General features: G+C 50.6%; 1 protein-coding gene across 6 annotated transcripts in view; it reads right to left on the bottom strand.

Annotated features, from left to right (window-relative positions):
• PLXNA1 (plexin A1) overlaps positions 1-21835 on the bottom strand; it is a 239942-nt gene that overhangs the window by 112143 nt on the left and 105964 nt on the right. For all 6 annotated transcript variants that reach the window (XM_065408674.1, XM_065408675.1, XM_065408678.1 and 3 more), the window contains 3 exons: positions 19329-19452; positions 11159-11312; positions 9276-9375 (listed from right to left, as the gene is read on the bottom strand). In XM_065408674.1, coding sequence (XP_065264746.1) covers positions 9276-9375; positions 11159-11312; positions 19329-19452 — 378 coding nt within the window. The remainder of the gene's footprint in view (positions 1-9275; positions 9376-11158; positions 11313-19328; positions 19453-21835) is intronic.

The following is a 21835-nucleotide window of genomic DNA, read 5'->3' as shown; positions in this document are numbered from 1 at the left end:
TTCCTCGTCACTTATCAACTAAAAAGCTTTCATCACTCCTGATAACTGGAGGAAATCTCCCGCACACCCTCCCTTAAACTTTAGGCATTGGGGCAGACAGCAGCTCCCCTATCGCACCTGTTCCGCAACCAACCAAACCGGGCTGGAAACTATTTATGTTGGAGACACAATACAGACCCAAATGCAGGCGCAGAGCCCCAAGCAGCTCAGCCGCCACGTTATCCATGACTAATTCACCAGCAATTTCTCCGGCCTCCTCCAAGTGGTGGAGCCAGGTGCCACATGAGTGGAGACAAACTCAGCAAAGACCTCAAGTTAGGCAAAAAACCCCTACCCCGAGGGATTGGGTTCATTGGCAGCAACCACCAGGAGGCAGACTAGCAGAGTTGCCAGTCACACTCCCTCCCTCCTTGCCTCCTAAGGGTCTCTGAGCATTATAATGATGATTTATTATTTGTATTACTGTAGCTCCTAGGAGCCCGAGCCATAGACCAGGGCCCCACTGTGCTAGGTGCTGTACAAACAGATCCCTCCCCCAAGGAGCTCATAGTCATGAAACGATCCATGCCCATGGTCTTCCCTGGAACCTCTAAGGGGGCCACAATGGGCTGGGATGCATCATGGCTGTAGGTCCCCCACCTAGAGAAAGACCAGTGAGGTCTCCAGACAATGAGGATCACCCTAATAAACACAAAGCCTTGCAGAAAGCGAGGTGGAGTGAGCAGCATTGAGTAGGGGACTGAGGCCAGAGTCTCCACTCATGGCCTGCTGCCCCCGCTAGGTGACAACACAGCTAGGCTGCTTTCCTTCCAATTCTGGGGTCATTTGTGAATTTGCTCACTGTTGAATTTACACAGAGAAACACCTGATACAGGAGCGCCAGGCGGCAGTGCAGGGGGGTGTTTGAGGTTAGTGAGTCAAGGAAGTCTCTGGATACCACAGGAGAGTCACCAGGCCATATGGAAAGAAGGCTATAGTGAGTAGAAAGCGTCACTCCTGAAATCCCAGCTAGGACACAATCAGCTCCACAGAGCCCAGTCCGAGAACCTGTGGATCACAACATCAGGAGACAGTTTCCTGTTAGCCAGTTTAGAAGCGGGCAGCTCAAGTCCCCATGGCATTCTTCCTGCTGTCCCAGGGCCTGGTCCAAGCCTAGCGAAGCAACAGGAGTCTTTCCATCGAGTCTGATAGGGTGGCATCGTTCCTCATTCACCTTCACTCGCTCTTATCCCCAGGCACGGAGTGCACCTCGCCATTATATTGGTAGGTGCATGGCCTGGGGCACAAATCCACTCACTTCTCTCATCTCCAGCTTAGAGCACCGAGAGCTCTTCAGCACTCTGTGCAGAGAGACGGGAAGGTGGAGAATAAAACAAGAATCCATAGGGGGGAGATAAGCCTGATCGGGGAAACAAGTAGAGAGCGGGAGGGAAGGAAGGAAGATGCAGGGTGAAGGTGGCCAAAGGTGCTCCCCGAAAGCGAGCGAAAGGAAGAGGCAGGTGTTTGACGTGAGCAATCTGGGCTCTTTCAAGCGAGGTGCTAGGAGGAAGCCATGCTGGTGGGGAGCACTGCAGTGAGCAGGGGCTGCAGTGATTCACATGCTAGCAGCGAGCCCAGCCCCTGCTTTCCTTACACTGCCACACAGCACCCGGCCCCTGAAGCAATGCATTAAAATCCCATTTGCCTAATGGAGACTTATAACAAAAGCCTGACCTGTGAGACAGGGCTGCTCTATTCAACCGCAGCAGCATTCACATGCCTAAAGTTAGAAGGACGCCCGACTGCAGCTGTGGTAGAGTTACAGTTGCTCGGCCATTTCTGTATTGTTTGGGGCTCTTGTTTGTGATGCCCTCAAAGAAGCTTAATAAATAAAATGTATTTTCCTGCCTCCCCATCGGACAAACACCAACTCCGGCCCCTCTCTCCCTTTCCCCCAGGGCTAGTGGAGCAGAAACGAAACCAGCTTCCTTTGCTTCGCTTCCTTCTTTGTGCACCAGTATCACCCCAGACGTTGCCCTCGTTCTGGGCGTAGGGTTTATGGGCAGTCTGCTGCCACACAGCCAACAGGGGGAGCTCAGAAGACAGGGCCGGTGTGGTGGAGGCTCCAAGAAAGAACAGCTTTGCTGGGAGATATTAAGGGGGTTCAGTTATTGACCACTGATGGTGCTTAGGGCCACCATTGTCACCACCTGAGGGCAGAGCTCTGGGCCTCCTTGTTTTCTATGCCAGCACCTGATGGCATTAATGTCTCGCATACGAGAACTACACAGAGGATGGGTGTGTCTGAGCCCAGGAGTGATTTCCCCAATCCAAAGTGCCATCCCACTCCCATCAACCAAGTTCCCCGCTGTGACTTTCCAAAATCCTGCCATCCATCCAGATCAGGTACCCTATCACCATTTGACCTTTTATGGGATCAGCTTCTGTTGGTGAGAGAGACAAGCTTCTGAGCTTACACAGAGCTTGACTCTCTCACCAACAGAAGTTGGTGCCATAAAAGAGATTAGACCTTGTCTGTCTAATATCCTGGGACCGACATGGCTACAACAACGCTCCCTATGCCATTTGACCTTCTCCGTTCCCCTATGCCAATGGGAGGAGTTGGTTTCCATGCTAGTGGGGCTGCTGCTTTGTAATGGATTCATCTCTGCACAGGTGCCTATGTGAGTCTGAACAAATGTCTATTAAAACCCAAATGTTCTGCACAGTTTATCGAAATGAAGAAACTGAGGAACTAGCCCCCATGTCCCTTAAACCTCCCCCCACCCTGCCCCCAGAGTCCCTCCGGTTCTGGCTCAAGCCTTCAGAGAGAAGCCGCAATGGAAGCTCTGACCAAGAGATTCCAAAGGGGGACCCTCCCCCCCCCCAAAAAAAAGAAAGACTTGGAACAAATCTGTTTGGGTTGTCCACAAGGGAGGTTTCTTTCACCCTCCTCTGAAGCAGCTGGGGCTGGGCACTAACAGAGTCAGGACACTGGACTGGATGGTGCCCGTAGCCTCTGTTTGCTAGAGGCTGGGAATGGGCGACAGGGGATGGATCACTTGATGATGACCTGTTCTGTTCATTCCCTCCGGGGCACCTGGCACTGCCCACTGTCAGTAGACAGGATACTGGGCTAGATGGACCTTTGGTCTGACCCAGTATGGCCGTTCTTATGGATGGCCCCTACTCTGATCCAGTCCAGCAGTCCCTATATTCTTACAGGCCAGCCCTCCTGCCAGTACCTTCCCGCTCTCATATCTATTATTTTCCCCCTCCTAGATGTCCGAGTTCAGAGGAGTTCTCCCTTCAGAAGTGTGTTCCTATATTGAGCTCGCTCTCTCACTCTCTCTCTCGCTGGAATTCCCAACTCACTTTCAAGGCAGATTTCTCACTCATCTACCTAGCCAGAGAACAGTCTCTATTCAAGTCGATAAGGGAACCTAGCATTATGTCTTTATCTCTAAAGAGGACTCAATTTCCTGAAGAAGACCTTGACGAGGGAGTTAACGCTTACAAGGAGGGCCGTGTCATCTGCATACGTTTGGACACAGAATGACTAATTGGGTTATCAAAGCAGTTGGAGTAGCCTTTAAACAGTGTGCACCTGATCGGGACAGAAAACCCTCAAGGGGCAGGGCTAGCAGGGAAGGAACCTACACTAGGTTCTCCCTGGGGAGATTCCTACCCAATCATCCCATCACAGGGGGGAGAGTTTGCACCCCTAACCTAAAGACCAGCCCGCATGGACAGCCCACAAACTCAGTGGATTCACATGAATTCCAGGGTCAGTGGGAGACCCCTACTGTCGGTATAGGGGTCTGTGTCTCCGCATCAGCTCTTGGTCTCCACTGCTCCATGAAGCATGGCTCAAATATAGGTGTGCTGACAGGGCTCCCACAGTTGATGGCTGCCCCAGAGACACCCCCCCCCCCCACACACACACACACACTTTAAGGAGAATCCCCACAGCAGAGGAAAGACCCCAGAAACAGAATCCAGCCTGGGGCTCTACATTTTGTTACTCTGTGCTCTACAAAGCTGATATTTGTCTCCCATCAGCCCAGCTCTTCTCCATGAACGGATCCCACCACCCATAGAGTCTCCTCCTCGTGATCCAGGATAAGGGAGGAGAAAACGTTGTCAGAGAAGTCGCTAAATCCCTTTTCCATGCCGAAATGTGCATGGTACTAGGGAGTGCAACAGGGCCCGGCGTTACTCTGTATGTTCTCAGCCAAAGATTTCGTGAAAACACAGGGCCGTGGGCTCAGGACAGCTTGCTCTAGCTTCAGACTTCACACTAAGAGCACTAACTAGCTACCCCTTAACTACCCCAAAGGCCTCCCCCAGGCATTCAGGGAAAGCTCAGCCTTATGTAGTCACTATACATAGAACTGCAGATGCCCCCAGCACATGGAACAAGTACATAGTCAAACACTTTGTGCTAATCTAGGTTTAACAAACAGGAGCCTGGGTCGTCTTGCCGCGGCTTTTTCTGAAAGGATAGAGCGTCTGCGCGTCTGCTAGATGTCACATAGGACTGGCCTTGAAAAATCAGCTGTGGGGCAACCTTGTCAACAGTCAACAGCACTTTAGTGAGAATTGGATAATCTGTATTGAGAGGTGCTATAGGCCTCCAATTCCTAGTGTCACGGTGATTCCTCTCTCTGTAAAGCAGAGCGAGGAGAGAATCGTTGCAAGGCTCTGTCACGGCTCTCCCCTCTCAAAGCAGTTTGGAAAATATTGACAAGGTCAAAACAGATTAACACATGGGGGCATTTATAAAAGAGAGTTCTAACCCCCTCCTCCTCCCGTCTCGGATTTACCAGGAGGACTCCAAGCCTCTCCCAATTCCTGTTTGTTAATTGGAGCATGGAAATCCAGAGCTTCCCAAAAGGGGCCATTACTGAGAATCCCCCACCTGTCTCCTTGTCAGTGTCCTTCCCTTGCAAGAGGTTACTATGGAAATCAGGAATAAGATGCATTATCTTTGTCGCTAACACAAACTGACTTGTTTTCAAGCAAACCTAGCTAGTTTCTATTTTAATTCAAGCCCGATGATGCTCAGGACAAGGTCTGCTTTCCTGGTGACGCTGTAATGCGGAAACAAGGGCTCTGATTCCCAGCTGCACCTTGCAAGAGGCCCAGCTCCGGATGGCAGGGGTCAAAACTCTAAGCCCAGACCTCAGCACATGTTACAGCAGCACTACTGGCTGTTCTACCTTACGGCAACTTCCCACAGCTACATACAGGCTGCTCTGCAGCCCAGAATAGCTGGAACACTCGCACAAGCCTTCCAGCCCCAACAGGCCTCTTCCCACCCTGACCCACTCCATAGCATACTCCTGTGCCACAGATGGTGTGGGGACGATGACACCGGGCCATTACGCCTGCCCTACGCCACCAAGGGAGTGCCTGCACCAGAGGAAATTACAAGAGAAAGAGGATTGAATGACGTCCAGATGTGGGATCAAGATCTCACCTCCTCCTTGAAGGGAGTTGTGACAAGATTTTCAAGGGATTTTGGTGCCCGACTTGAGACACCTTAGAGGGCCTGATTTTCATCCACCCTACGAAAATCAGGCCCTTTTATGGCATCTAAAGTTGGGCACCGTAAAACACTAACCATTTATGAAAATTGTAGCCGGCATCAGGAGATTTAGGTTGCAAATGTTGGAAAGGAATGTAAGAGAGGGGGAGGAGAGGCAATTTACAAAAACCTAACACCAGTCGAAATGTTTTCATGGATTTTTTAAAAAGCTTTCAATATAAACAGCCTTTTGTGGTTGTTGATTTCAACATTCCCCTGGGCTATCAGAAAACCCAGCATGGCAGCACTACACTGGAGACACAGAAAACACAACCCACCAGAAATAGAAAGTGCAAGTGACCAGCCTGAGGTTTCCCTTCCCCCAAGCTGAGGAGGTCCAAAGAGTAAAACAAGCAGCAGCAAAGCGGAAAAGTAAAGGAGATTGCTTAAAATTCTTTCTGCTGTCGTCATCTGAGGTGATTAGCAGTAATGCAGGGAAAGACTTTCTAAGCCCCCCCAAGCAGAGCTCCCTATAACCAGGGAAAGGAGAAATGCCAATGAAATTCCTTAGAGATTTGGTTATGCTAATCTATCGGGGAGAGGAGCCCATGTCTAGGGTGCTGGTTGGAAGTACAAAGCCCTAAGATAACAAATCCGAGAGAAATAGGATAGAGTCCCCTTAGGTTGTTCTCTCAAAGATACATTCACAGGAGAGACTTTTTAAACAAGTTATTTTAAGCTCATCTTTGACTATTGATGATTCATTTTCATTATGGTCACTTAAAAATAAAAAGGAGGGGGTGGGGGGGTAACATGTTGTTCCCCTATCCAAGTCTCCCCTGCAGCCAGACCAAGATTCCCAGGGCCCTTTGAACATGCACAGAGAGCCCAGTTCATGCATGGCAACAGGAATCAAAGGCTCTCCACGCATGGCAGGACCAGACCCACAATCTACAAATGGATTTTAACTGCAAATTTTGTTGGTGCCTTTCCAGAGCTCTGCTGAGAACACACTGGGCCAGCATTTCCACTGGTGTAAATTGGTGGAACTTCATTTGACTTCCCTGTAGCTACTCCAATTTCAGCTGGCCCACAATTCTTCTATCTTTCTATAATGATTTGAAAATCTTTCAAACCTTTTAATCCTCAAGCAGAGGAATGATTCAACACTCAGGCCCTTGACTCCTGACCTAAGTGAAGCTGCCCAAATGTAAAAGTAAAACATAATACATGGTGATCAGAAAACTAGACAGTAAAAACATTAGCCTTGTGGAAAAGCACATTGTTCCTAATACAGAATTTATCAGGCTGACTTATAGATTTTCCTCTGCAAAATATGAAACCTGGATCCAAAAGGCTATTAACTCTGAAGAGATCCATTAAAGCCACCTGTCTGCAAATGGTATTTAAATGTATTGCATCACCCTGGATACTGTCATGTTCTTTGGCTATGACTTGACTGCAGGGCACACAATTAAAATTGCCTCCAAACTCTAAAATCCTTGACGTAAAGAAAATAATAAAAATGTTCAACAGCCTTGAACAAGGACTTTTCTATCAGCTCTAACCCAGAGCCCATAAATATTAATGCATCCATAATTAGCCTTTTTAAATAATGCATCCAAAATCAAACCTCAACCTGGTAATAAATCAGGCAGGGATTTTTGTTATGGGTTTTTATTTCTACGTCATGCCCATAAAATAAAATGCGACTTCGCTCAGTATCTCTCCCCTCTAGACCAAGACGATGGGCCCCCAATCTGGCCATGGTTGATGCCACTTGTAGTTAAAAGTCTTGTTTCTTTTACTGATTTATTTTTTTTAAATCACACCTGATTTTTAAATTTGCAAAATAATGACATGCAACTTTCCCCAGCCCAAGCTGATCTCACGTTACTGAAATCTCACGACATGAAGGGAGACAGAGCTCTTCTCTTGGGTCAAGGTGAGAGAGAAAGTCCAGTTTTAAAACTCTCTTTCCCCCTCGCTCTGCAAAGGAGAAAAGATCTGTTCTCTGAAGAAGCGGCAGGTAGTACCAAATTGCCAGACATGGGACCGGCCTCACCTCCCCAACACAAAACACCTGGAGGGAGCATTCCTGTCTGTACATCACAGCCTCGACTATCCACCTCACAGTCCTGACTGCTCTGTGCTGATGCCCAGCCTTTATGCCCCAGAGGCCCTTCCCAATTCCGCTTGGATCCAGACATCTCCCTGGCAGATAGGTAGAGATAGGCATATTCAGGCTCTCCTGTTCACCAGCCACCCCAGATGTTGAAGCCTGAATATTCACTGCAGGTTTCCAGGCAGCATTCTGGGACTCCCGCATCTCAACTGCTTTTTCCCTGATCAAAGTTGAAAACTCAGCTTGTTTGATGAATTGTCTTTGAAGAGGCTTTTTGTAGCAGAGCTCCAGGCTGCCCCTCTGATTTGGAGCTAAACTCTTCTGCAGGAAACTTTCCAACACACATTGCCAGACATTCACTCTGCTGGAATCATTGATCACCCTGTCTCTTGAATACAGGGTTTCTGGCAGAACAGAACCACTCACATTCTTGAGCTCTGAATTTTTTACCCAAATACACCCCAGATTCTTCTCTAACTAAAGTTTGCATACTACACTTATTGCCATACTATCTAAGCATGGGGTATATCACCCATCAGTGCATATCCCAATAGTCCACATGTCCCACCCCATATTTTATCACAAGCCTGGCTCAAAGACCCCGTAGATCCACATTTAAAGAAGGTTCCAAAAGAGTCTGGATAGAAAGCTAATCCACAGCTACTTCCACTTAGACAACTCCTGGGCAAACGCCCCACCATACGCAGGATGTTCCATTCAGCCTCGCAGGAACGTCCCAACCTGCCAGCCAACAGCCCTAGGAAAACGTCGGATTTCATGAGTTCTGCATAGCCAAGTCATTCCTGCCCTGCATGTTAACTGTTCGGAGGAGTAACAAGATGCTCAGCCCCTAAAAGAGGAGGTTGAGTCACAGGAATTGCTAAGGGGTCTGCATTCTGGTGAGTATCCAACTCGTTCCTGTTTCTTCCAAAGCTTTCCAAAAAGAAAATCCTAGTTTTCAAATGAGCTTCTGCTCTGAGCAGCGACTGTAGAAAAGAGGCACTGTGGGGCTCCATGTTTATTGTCTCACACCTGCTTCCAGGTCCAAGCGCTTCGTTTACAAGTAAAGAAACTGGCCGGGTGCGGGGGGCTATCTAACTGCCAGTCCTGCAAACCCAGCGTAGGCTCAGAATGTCACACTTGTGGGCTCTTCCCTTTCTGGTTCTGCAGGCCAAGTTACACCTTCACAGACACCCTATTGTCTTGAGTGCCACCTGCGCAGCACGATGACCTTCCAAGAGATTGCACAGGTGTGTCTGACTGGAACTTTGCAAACAGCTCTGTTGGAGAAGCAGCAGGAATGGACTCCCACTCCCGCTCTCTTAGCTGCACAACAAGGATGGGATGGATTTATAAAGCATGACTGTTTAGAGGTTTCCCCTGATCTCAAGGGCCTTGACCCAGTCCTTGCCCCCTCGCTACACCAAACTTAAGGGGAAGACCAGATGGCTTAGATTGCCAACAATCCTACCCCAAATCCCAATGAGCCATAGCACACAGCTAGCACCCTCTGGGCCTGTCTACACACGTTTCTTAGGTGCATAGCTGGCATCTCTCCCTGCCTGCTTCTGCCTGTCTCCGTCTCTCATGCCCTACTCTGACCCCTCCCCAGAACGCACTCACGCAGCCCAGGTCACTTACGACTGATGGACGCTGCAGTTGTAGAAAATGAAATCCACAGCAGCAAACTTCTTCCCAGTCTCCTTGGACTTCAAGTAGAGCTTCACCACCCGCTTGTCGCCTGCAAGAGAACAAGGTGTATGCACTGTTCAGAGAGGGGCCACGGGCACAAAGGACACGGATCAGAGAGAGGCCTATGGAACCGAGCACATGGCTCAGCAGCGAGTGAGCAAGGCCTGTGTGGGGGTTGACTGAGGCATGAAGCGATCCCAATTAACCCCAAATAGCTAACAAAATCACCCAGTTACTGAGATAAAAAGGGAGGGGTCTCCTTCAGGAAGCCTCCTGATTGGCTGGCAGGGCTCAGAGGACAGGCAAAGTTGCTCTGCACAGTGCCCCTCCGGCTTCCTGCTCTGTGCGGTGCTGGCAGCTGGAGGGGGGGATCGGAGGTGCACACGCCCTGGGTTGTGTTTATGGTAGCAGCAGGGTGAGGGGCTGAGGAGGGACCCCAAACCAGATACTGGAACAGTCTAGGCCAGCAAAAGAGTCTGGTGGAGTCTGCTGCAAAAGCAGCCTGTTTGGAGACTGCTCCAGTGCTAAGGAATGAGGTGCCACAGAGCCCTGTAGGGTACTGCAATGCTAGACTGACAGTCAGGCGCTCGGGCCATCTACAGGCAGCTGTGCCCAAGAAGCGGGAGAGGGTGAGGGCAGAGCACAATGAAGCATCTACCCCCTCCTTAGCTACAGTCTCCCCTCTCTTACCCACATAGCGTATGAACCAGCGCCTCCAGGAGCCGAGTTCTTGGCGGACTCCCCTGCGTGCCGCTATACAGGGACAGCCTCTCTGTGTAACAGGTCACTACACCATTTGGCCCAGAAGGAGGAGTGGCCGGGCCAAATCTGACTGGTGTTGTGACCCCTTGCCCCAAGTCACCATGCCACTCACTGAAATTTGGCCTGCCCCCCCGGTCCTCCCCAGCAGTGCCACTGGAATGTGCCCCTGACTCTATCCCTGAGACAAATGGCTGCCCAGTTACATGCACATTCAAGTGCGCAGAGAACAGAAACAGTCTCTCCCACTGCTGCACGTCCAGCACCACAGCATCAACACCGTTGGACACGGAAAAGACCTGCTAACTCACCCAGCCATCTCCCCAGGGCCAACGCAGGACTGATCCTGACAGGGCATTCCCTCATGTCTGGTCCAGGCCAGCTTTAAATGCCCCAAATGATAGGGCCTCCGCACTGCTCTCCTGGGGAGACTACAGCACTGCTAATTTCACCCAGGGGGCAGGGATGGTGTGTGTGTGTGGCAATAGGGCGTGTCTGAATGCCCACAATCTGACCACATGTGTATTGACACACTTTACCCCTCTCCTCTATCTGGAGACAGAGAGGGGGGCTGTCACACACATTTAAGCTATAGAGAGCAGAAAGAGGCAGGGCTTTTAATGTAAGTTTAAAATATACAGGCTGGGGATGGCTGAGCAGCCATCAAACTATTCCACAAAAATAACAGGAGTACTTGTGGCACCTTAGAGACTAACAAATTTATTTCAGCATAAGCTTTCGTGGGCTACAACCCACTTCTTCGGTGGGTTGTAGCCCACGAAAGCTTATGCTGAAATAAATTTGTTAGTCTCTAAGGTGCCACAAGTACTCCTGTTATTTTTGCGGATACAGACTAACACGGCTGCTACTCTGCAAACTATTCCAGACATTCATGCCTCCTCGCTGGCTTCAAGGTCTACATCACTACGGTAAGTGCGGAACTAAGTCATAAGGGGAAAGCCGGTGGCCAGCCCAGCTCCTATCTGCATGTGGCTTCCATGGGAAAGTCCTGCAAGGTATGTCAGGCAGCCACTGTGAAGGTGACATGGACCAAGTGTGGTTCCTAAACTCACCCCTGCCCCTGGTGATGGGGATCACATCCTTTGCAGATGGAGAGCTACAGTAGATCCTCCCGTCTTCAATGCGGCTCTCGGACTCCGTGAAATCTTCAAAGGAGCAGTTTACCCCGGCGGAGAGATCGGGGACATTCCAGGCCTGCAGAACCAGCTGGGGAAAGGAGGAAGAACTATCACACAGAGAATCAGCTAACAAGAGGAACTCGTTACTGATCAACCAGACCAAGCCCAGCCAACAGGCCAGGCCAGGAACAGTACCCACATGCTCCCTGAAATCCAGCAGGGGAGCCCGGCCCCCAGTCCGGAAGCAAACACTCCTGAAAATTCCGGGGGCAAGGAAGGAGGTGAGATTCAGAGAGTGCAAGGCCAGAAGGGACCATTAGATCATCTAGTCTGACTTCCTGCATAGAATCATAGAAGATTAGGGTTAGAAGAGACCTCAGGAGGTCATCTAGTCCAACCCCCTGCTCAAAGCAGGACCAACCCTAACTAAATCATCCCAGCCAGCGGCGGCTCCAGGCACCAGCGCTCCAAGCGCATGCCTGGGGCGGCAAGCCTCGGGGGGCGCACTGCCGGTCCCTGTGAGGGCGGCAGTCAGGCAGCCTTCGGCGGCAGGCCTGCGGGAGGTCCCCGGTCCTGCGGATTTGGCGGCATGCCTGCGGGAGGTCCGCCGGTCCCGCGGCTTTGGCGGCAATTCGGCGGCGGGTACGCCGAAGCTGCGGGACCGGCGGACCTCCCGCAGGACCTGCCTGCCGTGCGTGGGGCAGCAAAAAAGCTAGATCCGCCCCTGATCCCAGCCAAGGCTTTGTCAAGCCGGGCCTTAAAAACCTCTAAGGATGGAGATTCCACCACCTCCCTAGGTAACCCATTCCAGTGCTTCACCACCCTCCTAGTGAAATAGTGTTTCCTAATATCCAACCTAGACCTCCCCCACTGCAATCTGAGACCATTGCTCCTTGTTCTGTCATCTGCCACCACTGAGAACAGCCGAGCTCCATCCTCTGTGGAACCCCCCTTCAGGTAGTTGAAGGCTGCTATCAAATCCCCCCCTCAATGGTCTGCATAGCGCAGACCATTGCATTTCATCAAGGTACCTCTGCACTGAGCCCAATAACTTGTGTTTAGCTAAAGCACTTCTTACAAAAAGGCATTCAGTCCTGATCTGCAGATGTCAGGAGATAGAGAATCCACCACTTCCCTTGAGCGTCTATTCCAATGGTTAATCACCCTCACTGTTAGAAACGTATGCCTGATTCCTAATTTAAATTTATCTGGCTTTCACTGAAGCCATTGGTTGTTCTCATGCCTTTCTCCGCTAGATTAAAGAGCCCTTTAGTACCTGTTATTTTCTCCCTGTGAAGGTACTTAGACACCATAATCAAGTCAACACTCCAACTTCTTTTTGATGAGATAAACAGACTGAGCTCTTTAAGTCTCACTCTCAATAAGGCATTCTCTCCAGCCCTCACATATTTTTATGCCTCTTTTTCTGCACCCTCTCCAATTTTTCAACTTCCTTTTAAAATGTGGACCCCAGAACTGCATGAAGTATTCCAGTATTGGTCTCTCCTATGCCATACACAGAAGAGAAATCACCGCCCTGCCCCTGCCCGCTACTCTCCTGTTCATATACCCAAGGACTGCATTAGCCTCTTCTGCCACAGAATCACTCTGGGCACTTGTGTGGAGTTGCCTGTCCACTCTGACCGCTAACTCCCTTTCGGAATCCCCCATTCCGTAGGAAGAGCCTACACTCCTTAGTCCAAGATGCACAGCTCTGTATCTGGCTATATTAAAATGCAATCCGTTTGAATGAGTCCAGCTTACCAAGTGATGCAGATCGCTCGGTCTGACTGCCCTGGCCTCACCATTAACCACTCTGTCAATCTGCATGTTCTCCATACAGTTTACCAGCAGTGATTTTATATTGACTTCCAGATCATTGATGAAAATACTGAATAGTGTTGAGTCTCTCCCTGCAGAACCCCACTAGAAACAACCCCATTTGATGGTGAGTCACATTGACAACTACTTTTTTAGATCTGTTGGGGTATGTCTACACTACAGGATTAATTCGAATTTATATAATTCGAATTTAGGAAACCGATTTTGTAAATTCGAATGTATTCGGCCACACTAGGCACCATTAATTCGGTGGTGTGCGTCCAAGCTACCATAGTAGCATCGATTTCCAGAGCGTTGCATTGTGGGTAGCTTTTACATAGCTATCCCATAGTTCCCGCAGTCTCCACCCCCCTTGGAATTCTGGGTTGAGACCCCAGTGCATGATGGGGCAAAAAACATTGTCGCAGGTAGTTCTGGGTACAGCCTCCCCCTCCCTCCCTGAAAGCAACGGCAGACAACCATTTCGCGCCTTTTTTCCTGAGTGAACTCTGCAGACTCCATTCTGCATCAAGCATGGATCCCGTTGTGCTCCAGAACGCAGTCTTGAACATTATAAACACCTCGCGCTTTCTCGTGGAGTTTATGCTTACACAGGACCAGAAAAAAGAGGCGAGGAGGAGGAGAAGGCGGCGATTGCAGCGCAGCGACCAGCGTGATGAGGACATGGACACGGACACAGAATTCTCTGAGACCGCGGGCCCCGGTGCTTTGGAGATTATGATGTTAATGGGCCAGGTTATAGGCTTTGAACGCCGATTCTGGGCCCGGGAAACAAGCACAGACTGGTGGGACCGCATAGTATTGCAGGTGTGGGACGATTCCCAGTGGCTGAGAAACTTTCGCATGCGTAAGGGCACTTTCATGGAACTTTGTGACTTGCTTTCCCCTGCCCTGAAGCGCCAGAATACCAAGATGAGAGCAGCCCTCACAGTTGAGAAGCGAGTGGCGATAGCCCTGTGGAAGCTTGCAACGCCAGACAGCTACCGGTCAGTCGGGAATCAATTTGGAGTGGGCAAATCTACTGTGGGGGCTGCTGTGATGCAAGTAGCCAAAGCAATCACGGAGGTGCTGCTACGAAAGGTAGTGACTCTGGGAAATGTGCAGGTCATAGTGGATGGCTTTGCTGCAATGGGATTCCCTAACTGTGGTGGGGCAATAGATGGAACCCATATTCCTATCTTGGCACCGGAGCACCAGGGTACCCAGTACATAAACCGCAAGGGGTACTTCTCAATGGTGCTGCAAGCACTTGTGGATCACAAGGGACGTTTCACCAACATCCATGTGGGCTGGCCGGGAAGGGTTCATGACGCTCGCGTCTTCAGGAACACCAATCTGTTTAAACGGCTGCAGCAAGGGACTTACTTTCCGGACCAGAAAATAACCGTGGGGGATGTTGAAATGCCAATTGTTATTCTTGGGGACCCAGCCTACCCCTTAATGCCATGGCTCATGAAGCCATACACAGGCAGCCTGGACAGGAGTCAGGAGTTGTTCAACTACAGGCTGAGCAAGTGCAGAATGGTGGTAGAATGTGCATTTGGCCGTTTAAAAGGTCGCTGGCGATCCTTATTGACTCGCTCAGACCTCAGCCAAACCAATATCCCCATTGTTATTACTGCTTGCTGTGTGCTTCACAATCTCTGTGAGAGCAAGGGGGAGACCTTTATGGCAGGGTGGGAGGCTGAGGCAAATCGCCTGGCTGCTGATTACTCGCAGCCAGACACCAGGGCGATTAGAAGAGCACACGATGAAGCGCTGCGCATTAGGGAAGCTTTGAAAACCAGTTTCATGACTGGCCAGGCTACAGTGTGAAATTTATGTTTGTTTATCCTTCCTGAAAACCCGCCCCCTTTATTGACTCATTCTCTGTAAGGAACCCACCCTCCCCCTTCCCCCAGCTTGCTTTCAAAGGAAATAAAGTCACCATTGTTTAAAAATCATTTATTCTTTATGAATTGATTATAAAAAGAGGGAGAGAACCTGAGTGGGGTTTGGGAGGAGGATCAGCGGGAAGGAAAAGCCCAGTAAAAAAAGGTTAAGAAAATGGCAGCCTTTTGCTTGGGCTGTCCACTGGGGTGGAATGGGAGGGTGTACGGAGCCTCCCCCCCCGTGTTCTTACACATCTGGGTGTGGTGGCTATGGAAAATGGTGAGGAGGTAGGGGGGTTATACAGGGGCTGTAGCGGCACAGAACCTGAGTGGGGTTTGGGAGGAGGATCTGCGGGAAGGAAAAGCCCAGTAAAAAAAGGTTAAAAAAATGGCAGCCTTTTGCTTGGGCTGTCCACTGGGGTGGAATGGGAGGGTGTATGGAGCCTCCCCCCCCGTGTTCTTACACGTCTGGGTGTGGAGGCTATGGAACATGGTGAGGAGGTAGGGGGGTTATACAGGGGCTGTAGCGGCACAGAACCTGAGTGGGGTTTGGGAGGAGGATCTGCGGGAAGGAAAAGCCCAGTAAAAAAAGGTTAAAAAAATGGCAGCCTTTTGCTTGGGCTGTCCACTGGGGTGGAATGGGAGGGTGTATGGAGCCTCCCCCCCCGTGTTCTTACACGTCTGGGTGTGGAGGCTATGGAACATGGTGAGGAGGTAGGGGGGTTATACAGGGGCTGTAGCGGCACTCGGTTCTCCAGCAGCCGTTCCTGAAGCTCCACCAGACGCCGGAGCATGTCTGTTTGCTCACGCAGCAGCCCCAGCGTTGCTTCCCGACTCCTCTGATCTTCCTGCCGCCACCTCTCATCTCGAGCGTCTCTCCTCTCCTCACGTTGGTCCCTTCTGTCCTCACGTTGGTCCCTCATGTCCTCACGTTGGTCCCTCATGTCCTCACGTTGGTCCCTCCTGTCCTCACGGTCACTGGCTTCTTTCCTATACTTGCAAACCGTCTCCTTCCACTCATTCAGATGAGCTCTTTCATTCCTGGTGGATTGCATGATTTCGGAAAACATCTCTTCTCTCGTTTTTTTTTTACGACGCCTTATCTGGGATAGCCTTCGGGAAGGAGGAGGGAGGCTTGAAACATTTGCACCTGCTGGAGGGAGTGAAAAAAGGAGAGAATTTTTTTAAAAGATACATTTTTCAGAACAATGCTTATACTCTTTCACGGTGTATACTATTCACATTACATAGCACATGTGATTTCTGTGCAAGGTCGCATTTTGCCTCTTAATATTGAGTGCCTGTGGCTTTGCTGCTAGAGATCACAGACGCAGGTCGGGGCAACAGAATTCACCTTGCATGCTGCCATGGTAAGCCACTGTCTTTAGGCTTCTGCGCCCTGCTTTCCCACATACCAAGCAAAGCCCGTTGTGCTGCAGTTTTCCTGTTAGCTTGTTTTCTGCTGCTGAAGGTTAACACCCCCCCCCCCATCCAATTCTCTGGGATGAGTGCTTTATCCCTCCCCCCACCGCGTGGCTGGTATCAGGGAAGATCCCTGCAGGAACCAAACTAACAACCCCCCCCCCCACCCGCCATGAATTCTCTGGGATGAGTGCTTTATCCCTCCCCCCACCGCGTGGCTGGTATCAGGGAAGATCCCTGCAGGAACCAAACTAACACCCCCCCCCCACCCGCCATGAATTCTCTGGGATGAGTGCTTTATCCCTCCCCCCACCGCGTGGCTGGTATCAGGGAAGATCCCTGCAGGAACCAAACTAACACCCCCCCCCCCCACCCGCCATGAATTCTCTGGGATGAGTGCTTTATCCCTCCCCCCACCGCGTGGCTGGTATCAGGGAAGATCCCTGCAGGAACCAAACTAACACCCCCCCCCCCCCACCCGCCATGAATTCTCTGGGATGAGTGCTTTATCCCTCCCCCCACCGCCTGGCTGGTATCAGGGAAGATCCCTGCTAGCAAAACGCGAAAAGCTCTGGGCCAATCCTCCCCCCCCCCTTGCACTTGGCTAAATGCAGGGAAGGATTTCTTTTCAGCCACAGGCAAACAGCCCAGTAGGAACGGCCACCTCAGTCCCCTTAATTAAATTCCCTTATTTCAACCAGGTTACCCTAAGCGATATCACTCTCCTGAGGATTACACAGCAAGATAAAGAACGGATGTTGCTTGAATGCCAGCAAACACCGGGACCATATGCTGCCAGGCTCTGTCAGGCAATGATACCAGATTACTTGCTACTAGCATGGCGTGGTCAAGTGTCCTACCATGGAGGACGGAATAAGGCTGCACTGCCCAGAAACCTTGTGGCAAGGCTTTTGGAGTACCTCCAGGAGAGCTTCATGGAGATGTCCCTGGAGGATTTCCGCTCCATCCCCAGACATGTTAACAGACTTTTCCAGTAGCTGTACTGGCTGCGAATGCATCCCAAGTGCTCAGGGCAAATTAATCATTAAAAATGCTTGCTTTTAAACCATGTTTTATATTTTAAAAGGTAAACTCACCTGAGGTCCCTTCCATGGGGTCATGGTCTTGGGTGCTGGCTTGGGAGGCTTGGGAGGGTACTTCAGTCAGGGTGAGAAACAGTTCCTGGCTGTTGGGGAGAACGGAGAGCTGGGTGCTCTCTGCCAGCTCGTCCTCCTCCTCCTCCTCTTCCCCTTCCGCGGAATCATCAGGTGTCCCTGATGAGATTATCCCCAGCTCGGAATCCACAGTCAGAGGTGGGGTAGTGGTGGCGGCCCCCCCTAGAAATGCATTTAGCTCAGCGTAGAAGCGGCATGTCCGCGGCTCTGACCCGGAGCGACCGTTTGCCTCCTTTGCTTTTTGATAGGCTTGTCTGAGCTCCTTGACTTTCACGCGGCACTGATCTGTGTCCCTATTGTGGCCTCTCTCCATCATGCCCTTGGAAATTTTTTCATAAGTTTTGGCATTTCGTCTTTTCGAACGCAGTTCAGCTAGCACTGAATCCTCTCCCCATATAGAGATCAAATCCAGTACCTCCTGTACGGTCCATGCTGGTGCTCTTTTTCGATTATCAGCCTGCATGGTTACCTGTGCTGATGAGCTCTCTGTGGTCACCTGTGCTCTCCACGCTGTGCAAACAGGAAATGAAATTCAAATGTTCCCGGGGCTTTTCCTGTCCACCTGGCCAGTGCATGCGAGTTCAGATTGCTGGCCAGAGCGGTCACAATGGTGCACTGTGGGATAGCTCCTGGAGGCCAATAACATCGAATTGCGGCCACACTAACGCTAATTCGAATTGACAAATTCGATTTTGGCGCTACTCCGCTCGTCGGGGTGGAGTACAGAAATCGAATTAAAGGGCCCTTTAATTCGAATTAAATGGCTTCGTTGTGTGGACGGTTCCAGAGTTAATTCGAATTAAAGCCACTAAATCCGAATTAAAGGTGTAGTGTAGACCAGGCCTTGGTTAGCTGTCCTTAGTCCATTTGCATGTGCTTTATTGGTACTGTATAGTGCTAATTTTTAATCACAATGTTGTGTGTTACTAAATCAAATGCCTTACAAAATCTAAGTATATTACATCTACACAGTTACCATTGTCAACCAAACATGCAATCTCATCAAAGGCTGGATTCAAGTTTGTTTCACAAGACCTATTTTCCATAAAACGATGTTGACCGGCATTAATTACATTCCTATCCTTTCATTCTTTATCAGTTGAATCCCATATCAGTTTTTCCATTATTTTGCCCAGGACTGATGTCAAGCTAAGCAGCGTGTAGTGAAGCAGGTCATCGCAATAGCCCTTTCTGGTGTGCCTTTTTGAATATTGGCGCATGAGCATTCCTTCAGTCTTCTGGAATTTCCCCCTATATTAACAGAGATTTATTAAACTCTAACATCAGTGAGCCAGAGATCTCCTTAGCCAGCTCTTAGGTGCTAGTTAACTGGGTCTGCTGATTTAAAAATGCTTATCCCTAGTAGATGCTATTTAACAGCCTCATTAGTTACTAATGGACTGGAAAGTACTTCATCAACCTCATGTGATACGAGTACATCATCCTGCTTCTTTCCAAATACAGAACAGAACGATTTATTGAACAGTTCTGCCTTTTCTGCATCATTATTAACAATCTTACTATCTCCAGGATTTCTTTTGTTCCTGATATACTTAAAGAAATCCTTATTAGCCCTAGTCCTGCCAGGAATGGATTTTTCCCTGTCTTTAGCTTCCCTTATCAATTTTCTGGATTTCAGAACTTGTAATTTATAATCAATCACTATCTATTTACCATTTTTTCTATTTGTTTGATACTGCATTTTTATTTCAAATTGTTGCCTTCACTTTGCCACAGCACCAAAATGAAGCTAGCACGGGTGACACTTATACATCCCCATGCTGAGCAGCTTACCGAGACCTCAGACATGGTGACCGATATGTTCTTGGGCTGGACGGTGAGCTGGACGCACTGGCGCAGGTCCGAGGCAAAGCGCTGAGGCTCATCAGCCCGCTCACATCGGTCCTTCCGCGAGCAGCTGCAGAGGAATAAAACAGCCACAGTGAGGACACGGAGAATCCCCCGAGCTCAGAACTAAGCACCACCCAAACCTGTGGGAGGGCCAGTCACGGGGAGTTACTGCGACACTGAGCTTTACACAGAGCTCAGAGGCTGGCCAAGACTAGAGGACCCACATGCTGCAAACTCACAGGTCAGAGCTTTACCAGGGTGGGATGGAGAATGGACATCACATTACAGGCAGGCTCAGGAGCCCTCCTAAATCCCTGAACAACTACAGCCAATCCCAGAGCAGGTGTTTGGACAGAATGTATCACACCCACCGGGCAGCACCCCCGGCTACTCTAGTCCTGGGTACCTCCCACCGCTCTCTTCCAAGGCACCCCAACCAGCTACTCCAGCCTGGGTACGCCACACAACTCTGCCGATGCACCCCACCCCAGCGGTGCAGCATGCCCTGGATATTCTAACCCTCTCCCCCAGCTCTTCTGATGGTGCTCTCGTCTAATCGTGTGGTGGCCTGAGAAATTATTTTCCACTTGTACCCTAAACCCTGCTATGGACTCAGGTCTTCAGAGGATAGTGCACTAACTTACTTCCTCCCCTTTTCCCTCCCCTTGCACCAGTATCAACCAGCTCCTCCAGAACATGCTGAAGCTCCCCCATCTTTCCTCTACGCTCTAAGTGCTTCTTTCCCCCCAGTACATCACCAGATCTCTCAGAAAGCAGCTCTGGAATTACCAGCCCTCATGGCATGGCGGCCATTCCCCCACTCTGCAGCCCCTTCAAGACGCACTGCTTCCCCTTAATGAGTTCAAAGAACTTCCCTTTGCTTCCCCTCCCTTTATCTGCAACAACATTATTGCATTATGGGAAAAGTTTAATTAAATGGATGGCAAAAAAAAGGAAGAGATGCCTGGACGCATTTCAAGGTCCTGGCCGTAATCTGGGTGATTTATCCCCTGAGCAGATGCCAGTGCCACACCGTACCTTGGAGACCCCGAAATACGCTCCATCCCATCCACCCCCCACTCCCCCAGCTCTCCGAGGGATCATGGAGGGAGACGGCAGCTCAGGGTTTAATTAAACACTCTGCATGGCTAGAGAGGCAGAGCTTTGCCAGGGAGAGACACGCTTCCAAGGTGATTTTCAATTCCAACCCCCAAAAGAAAATCCCCAACTTTGTGTTGGGTTTTCTACCTTTCATGCCACTTTCCCATCCCTCCTGCACATGGAGTTGAGCTCTGGAAGCCTGGCTGCCAGGTTAAAGGCCTTCCCACCCAGCTGTCCAGAGCAAATTACAGCCCATTAGCACCGCCCCCTCCCTGCAGTAAGTACAGGTGAGGGATGACTCCCTGCCTGCGATTTGCCTCTGAAACACTATGACTTCGATTCCTGTCAGACACAGGTGGGGAGGGAGGGCAGAGTTAGGGGCCCCTGTGGTTTAGCCTCTCCGCCTATCCAGGCAGCTGTGCCGGCATCACTGCTAACCACAGGTGTCTGTGGCTGACCACATGTGCACCACAGCAGGATGTGCCGCTGCTGGGGGAGCTATTGCCCGACTCATTGGGTCTGACCTGAAATCTACCCTGGGGATAGAGAGAGAGGCGTCAGTTTTTGCCCCTTGGACGGCATGAGGCCCAGCGAGTCTGGAAAAGGAAGGTCCGGGTGAGGCCCCTGGCCAGGAGTTCACTGGCTCCATCCAGCAGAAATTCCCTCGGACTGCCCCACATCCCATGTCTGGGTCTTTCCTCCCCGATTTCCCTCTGCTTCTTGTCTACCCCTCCGCCCCACACAGGCCCACTACAGCTTGGCTGGAAGCTTGAGGGAATAGCTCACCACGCTATGGCTCAGGTGTGTAATGCCTCAGCTCCCCTCACAGCCACTGGGACAAATCCCAACAGGCTCAGCTCAGCCTTTTGCCCTTCAGAGCCAATCAACTTGGTTCCATGCAGGTTACTGCATGTGGGTCCTTCAGAGTGGAGACACTGAGCTCCTGCCTACTCCGCATGGACATTAAAGATCCCAGGGCACACTGAGAAAGATGGCTTTGTCCACTGGGCATGGACTGCTGCCCTCCACGCCTGAGGCGCTGCATTTTGGCTGCGCTGTGCACACCAGGTGAGAGGCCCAACAGTCTCCTTCAAAAGGCAGGAGACTATTCTACAGCGTCTCTCACCCGCTGTCTGCACTTTGTAGCCCACCTTCACTGCTAAGGGTGCTGGCACACAACAGGGTCTTGGCTCTGTGCAAGTCTGACTGTGCCCACTGCCTCTCCCCAAGCTGCACCATCACACGACATGCAACAGCACAGCCAGCTGCCTTGGCCACCGACACTGGCTTCGTGCTGCCAGCGGGGAGCTGAGGAACAGGGCCGCTGAGAGGTAAAGCTCCTGCTTTCC

Source organism: Emys orbicularis, chromosome 7 (assembly GCF_028017835.1).
Source record: "Emys orbicularis isolate rEmyOrb1 chromosome 7, rEmyOrb1.hap1, whole genome shotgun sequence".
NCBI classification, from domain to species: Eukaryota; Metazoa; Chordata; order Testudines; family Emydidae; genus Emys; species Emys orbicularis.
This window is presented reverse-complemented; position numbering and strand designations above follow the sequence as displayed.